This window comes from Phoenix dactylifera, chromosome 1 (genome assembly GCF_009389715.1).
Source record: "Phoenix dactylifera cultivar Barhee BC4 chromosome 1, palm_55x_up_171113_PBpolish2nd_filt_p, whole genome shotgun sequence".
NCBI lineage: Eukaryota > Viridiplantae > Streptophyta > Magnoliopsida > Arecales > Arecaceae > Phoenix > Phoenix dactylifera.
Window position 1 is genome coordinate 5,071,918 of NC_052392.1, and position 6,000 is coordinate 5,077,917.

At 45.5% G+C, this 6,000-nt stretch overlaps 1 protein-coding gene across 1 annotated transcript; it reads left to right on the forward strand.

The window, feature by feature from the left end:
- Positions 1-2,786: 2,786 nt before the first annotated feature.
- LOC103721086 (protein ABERRANT PANICLE ORGANIZATION 1) lies at positions 2,787-4,048 on the forward strand. Its single transcript, XM_008811127.2, is given in 2 exon segments — positions 2,787-3,264; positions 3,267-4,048. Coding segments are annotated over 2 exon segments (1,260 nt in total).
- Positions 4,049-6,000: the final 1,952 nt, after the last annotated feature.

Sequence of the window (6,000 nt, forward strand, 5' to 3'; positions counted from 1 at the left end):
GAATACTAAAAATATGCATATATATACAAAAATAAATTAAATAATTAAAAATTTTGACCACAAAATCAAAAATAGTATTAAGTAGATGGTAAATCAAGTTAATAGTATGTTAATATGGTATATAAAATTAAATAGGGTTACAAATAGAATTAGATATTCCGATACCAATCAAGTAGCTATCTATTTATATCTATTTTTTGTTGATGGATATGGATAAAGATATAGATATTAGCTGCATGCTCAAATTTACATCTATATTCGCATAGTTTCATATATGAAAAATGAATCCGAATGGATATTATCCTATCGATTTTCATCCTTAGTTTGGGTTGTATCGTTTCGTTTGTGCGAAAAAATAATTGATCTTCTTTTACAGCGTCAACCATTGAATCACATCTTATACAGATCTTGAATCACTCCTTTCTTCCATCTGCTTGTATAGATATCGAAGGAGCTATCATGCGATCTAATCCTACAGTTGATATTGCAAAAAAAAATATTTTTTTATGCAAAAGATACAATATTCCGAGCCTTTCGTGAGCATGTTACGTGGCAGAATTATAGGACAATCACATGATGATGCAAAGGCCATGCTAGGTTTAGGTTTTGAGGTTTTCTCATGCCCAAGACCCAACCCATGCAGCCAGCCGAGGCCATGACATGGGTGAGATTTGAACCCATGGGCTACGAGAAGGCGTGGTGCACCCATGTCTTTCTTGAGACGAAAAAGAGTTGAGAGGAAGTCAAGGAACGCTAGACGATAGACAGGACGTCCATTTATTACATCCTTGTAGCTGACACCAACGCAAACGCATCGAATCACGAGCCCCCAAACCATAGAACAAGCCATAAAGAAAGCGGCAAAGCGGAGGGAGCAGAACCCTAGCTTAGCAAATATAGCAACAAAGAGGAGTAGCCAAGAAAAAGATGACTTCAGATGAAATTAGCAAAAAAAAAAAAAATTCCATCCATCTATCCATCCATCAAATATCCAAAAAGCAAGCTTTTGAAACAAAACATCTTCCTCTCTCTCTTCCTTCCACTGTCCTCTGACCACTCTTCACGCCAAAGCAGCAGTGCCCCATCAACCCCCCAGCACAGGATTGGACGTATGAACCCAGTCTCTGTACTATTATCTACCACTATTTTTCGTTAAGGGAACCCCTCTCCCACCGCTATATAGATCTGCTGCTCGGTTCCCAACAGCAGAAACTCTGTGCAGGGCCAAGTAAACCAAGGTTTTGATAAGAGGTTACCAGGGAGCCGTAAACAAAGTTGGCAAATTCATGTACAGCTAGCATTGTTGAGCATTACGATGGAACTAGGCAACTAGCTTGTCATTGCTTGTCCAACCTAGCCTTATAGAAAAACTTTTCAGATAACTTGCAACAACCATTATTAGCCAATATTTTATAAGGAAGTAGCTGGAGAATATGGCTAAAATCACCATTTTTTCTCATACTATATGTTTCTTAGATGAAAATATCCATGGATAAATTGTTTAGAGGATAACCAATGGCTATATTACTGCGTGTAAAAGTTGTTATAATTTATAATAAATGTATTCCAAAATTTCCACTATATATATATATATATGTATGTATAGTATTACTGGAGGTACATTATACGTGATGCAGCTGTTATTATTCTGAGCTACGGTTTTTCCCATATAAAACAGACTTAATGCTAGAATGATACCTTGTTTTGCTAAAGTTCTATTGACATATTGTTACATTGTTTTTTAACTGAAGCAGGACAACCGATATTATTGGCCTTAGAATGCTGGATGAAATAAGAGCATTCCCACCAGCATGCATAGATATATAGAGACAAAAATGCAAGTATTTTTCATAAGAAAGCAAGAGTCGGATAGGTTCTGTAACCTTTCTATGAGGCATTTCTTTATCTATCTTCAGGTACAGAGCAAGTACCCAAACCCTAAGTCCGCTTTAGCTGTCCGTTGATGACAATTCAGCCCCATCAAATGCCACTCCTCATGGGACCTTTGTGAAAAGAACTGGAAAGAAGAGACTTCACATGACTTTAGGACAAGGAGGATTCAGATCCTACTATCAAGAATTTTGCCGAATAATTGCCGATCTCCCGGATCTTCTTGAAATATTTAAGACTTTGTGCATTATTAGGCGTGCAAGATATGGTGCATGAGCAAGCTAATAAGAGACAGAAGAATGCTCGACGATGGGCGGCGACTGAGGTCACTCTATAACCATTTATAACCGCCATAGCGGAATAGAATTATAGAACACATGTATCAAGTGGGCTACACCGCAGGATCTCAATGACATGATCTAAGCCAAAAAAAAAATTCATCATTATCTGGCTCTCTGCTGTTGAGAGCTGAACACCCAACATCCTCAGTGTCATTAGGGTTTTCCCACTTCATTACATGGCACCCCCTCCTCTTTTTTTTCTTTCTTTTTTTTGATCCTCTTTCGAGTTGGTTTTTCACGTTGTGTACAAAGCCAGCAGTTCGTACGCTCCGCCTCCTTCACTGCCACTGTTCTCCTGTCCCTTAATGCGTCCTTCTCCCCTTCCCTCCTTGAGAGGAGCAGCTGAAGATATCCAAAGATATAGACAGATACATGGAAAACACAGCGCAACAACACCACCACCAACAGCAAAGCAGCAGTCTCCAACCCCTTTACTTCCTCTCTTCCTCTTCTTCTTCTTTTTCTTTTTATAACAACAACAACAACAACAACCTACGTGAAGAAGCATTCTCCAACTGCACCACTGCTATCACCACCACTGACGACCGTGAGCTAATGGACCCAGCCTTTACCACCGCCGCTATGACTGCCACCATCGCCACCTCCTCCACCGCCTCCGGCGTCCACATGGACAGCCGCATCTGGAGGCACCTCCCGCAAGGCCTTATCGACCGAGTCCTTGCGTTCCTGCCGCCGCCGGCGTTCTTCCGCTTCCGCTCCGTCTGTAAGCGCTGGTACTCCCTCCTCTTTTCCGACAGCTTTCTTGAAGCCCACCTCCGCCTCTCCCCCGGCCTCCCCTGGCTCGCCTTCTTCCTCCTTCCCCCCCGTCCTCCCCTCCTCTACTCCCCTTCCGCAGCCGGCCCCCCTCCTCCCCCCGCTGCCCTCCTCCTCCTCGATCCCGCCACTCCCGCCTGGTTCCGACTCCCACTCTCCCCACTCCTCCCCCGCGGCTTCTCCCCCGCCGCCTCCTCCGCGGGCCTCCTCTGCTTCCTCTCCGACGATCCCGGCGCCAAGTCCCTCCTCCTCCTAAACCCCCTCTCCAAGCTCTCCTCCCACCTCCCCCCTCGCCCACCCCCCGCCTCTTCCCCTCTGTCGGCCTTGCGGCCGGCCCCTCCTCTCTCTCAGTCGTCCTCGCGGGCGACGATCTCATCTCTCCCTTCGCCGTCAAGAACCTCACCGCCGAGTGCTTTCATGCCGACGGCGCCACTGGCTTCTACTCCCCTTGGGCCACCGCCAGCGCACTCCCCCGGCTGTGCAACATCGACCCCGGCCGCATGGCCTTCGCCGCCGGCCGCTTCTACTGCATGAGCTGCGGGCCCTTCGCCGTGCTAGCCTACGACGTCGCCTCCAACGCCTGGTGCAAGATCCAGCCCCCCATGCGCCGCTTCCTCCGCTCCCCGAGCCTCGCCGAGTGCGGCGGCCGCGTCCTCCTGGTTGCCGCCGTCGAGAAGAGCAGGCTCAGCGTGCCTCGCAGCGTCCGTCTCTGGTCACTGCAGCCGTGCGGCCGCGCCTGGGCCGAGGTCGAGCGGATGCCGCAGGAGGTCTACGTGCGGTTCAGTGAGGCAGAAGCTGGCCGGGGATTCGAGTGTGTCGGGAATGCCGAATTCATGGCCATCACCATTAAAGGATCTACTGACGTCCTCCTGTTTGATTTCTATCGCAAGGAATGGCGGTGGGCGCCACCATGCCCGTTCATCCGCGGCGCCGCCGCTGGTGGAGGCCTTCGAGGATTCGCATACGAGCCCCGCCTCGCAACACCTGCCATCGGCCTCCTCGACTCATCGTCATCCATGCCCTTCCAGGGTTTCAGTGGCTAGCCAGCTAATATTAGCAGTAGTAAGTTTGTCGTTTGACTTAGTTGCTCTTAGTTAGCAGTTTACCAGTAGCTACTATTAGGTTTCCATGGCTGCTACTAGAAATCTCATAGATATTACGTACGTACATGGTAATAGACTGGTAGTATCAGTCGTAGTTTGATGTCTTCTAAGTCTGCTACTAGGTTTCTCAGTTTCTCTAGCTACTCTCCCCATGCTTGTCCAAGGCTTCGAAGACAGTCATTTGTTATCATCAAGGCGCTTCCAAGGTTTCAATGGCTACTAGCACTGGTATTAGTTTTCTGAAGATCGAACAGCAGCAGTAGTAGCATGGCTGTGTGAGTGTTGTATGATTGTTGATGGTTCATGGCAGTAGGGTTTGTTGTTGATGTTTGCCTTTTTGATAGCAACGGGGCAGGCAGGGTGTAGTAGGGATTGGGTGCTTGTTTGTATGTAAGCTAGCTATGGTTTTCTACTATTGGAACTATGGGTCCTATTGGGATATCCTTCTCTTTTGTTTTGGTGCACTTTATGTATGATGGCATACCTGGCTGCGGTTTAGTACATGGGGGTTCTCTTTTGATGCGAAAAAGGGAGAATCTCACAGTCACATGCATGAGAAAGAGTGTGACATGGGAATAGTCCTTGACTAAACCTAGCAGAGTTGCAGAACCTTCTGACTGCTTGGATTCGGGCTGACACATGAGAGAGAGAGAGAGAGAGAGAGAGAGAAATGAATAATTAACCCTAGCTAGAGGTCAGTTATGCTCGTAAACTTGGCTGGTCATCAATGCCTTCGGCCAAACATGAGTTCCGAACTCTGGTTTGCATCGTCAATGGAAGAGTGGACTCGAATTTAAGTGCCCCATCCACGAGAATAATTAATGCTGAAGCATAAATAGATGTATGAGAACCTTTGGGTGTTCATATCAGTAGTACTACTCCGTGCATGAGCCCAACAAAAAGCTGCTTATATTAAAAACGGAGAATGCTGGAAATTAATATCTCTAAATCAGCCAATTTGTGCATGAAAATAATGGAGAACACGGCTTTTTATTACCAAATATCTCTAAATAAACCAGTTCTATAGTTTTAACCAATTAACAAATAATCTTCAGAAACGCAAAAACAAGTTGGAAGCATAACCTTTTATATTAAAAATAAATACATGTTTTCATTTACAGTTCCACCATGAAGAACGTGGCAGATCATTAGTGAAGCCAGGAAACTCTCTCAACAGTTGGTCAAATATTATATAATTACTGTAGATGCGAGGCTCCGGGGGTTATTATGTGAAGAGAAACACAGTAGATACCCTTTTGTTTTTAAAACAAGAAAGCCTGCATGACATTCATTCATTTAGGCCGCATCGTCGACGCCAATTCTAAGGCTGGATAAAATATTGCCCTCCATGCACATAAGATAGATGGTCAGCTACAAAATACTGCCCTCCATGTATAAACGTTGAATCTTTTCTATTCACAGGTAAGATCCCTACGTCAAAATACAAAGGTGGGACAAGCAAAATCTCTGGTGGAATGTATACAGGCGAGATGTATACCAAAGATGGCAGCCTATTTATGTGGGTGGATCCAGTTGGCTAGACCTAGGAGTCAACTTGGGCTGTATGAGTGCATATTCTCCAATGGATTACCAGTAATCACCTGATAAGCAACCATGAGCAGTAGACACGAACAAAAATCCTCCAGTTGCACGCTTATGGGCACACTTCCTATTTCGCCATGGTTTCTCTAGCTACCATCTTAAAGGAGAAAACCCAAATACCAAATGGGAACGGAACTTTATTACTAACGAATTCCAGCATCCCCATGACTTATAAAAGAAAAAGAAGAAAGGATCGCAGGTATGAAGAGTTGTCATTGACTCGCATCCTCCTTTCCTCCTCGTCAAACCTTTTTCTATCCATTTTTTTCCTCGTCAAACCGTCCTTCCAG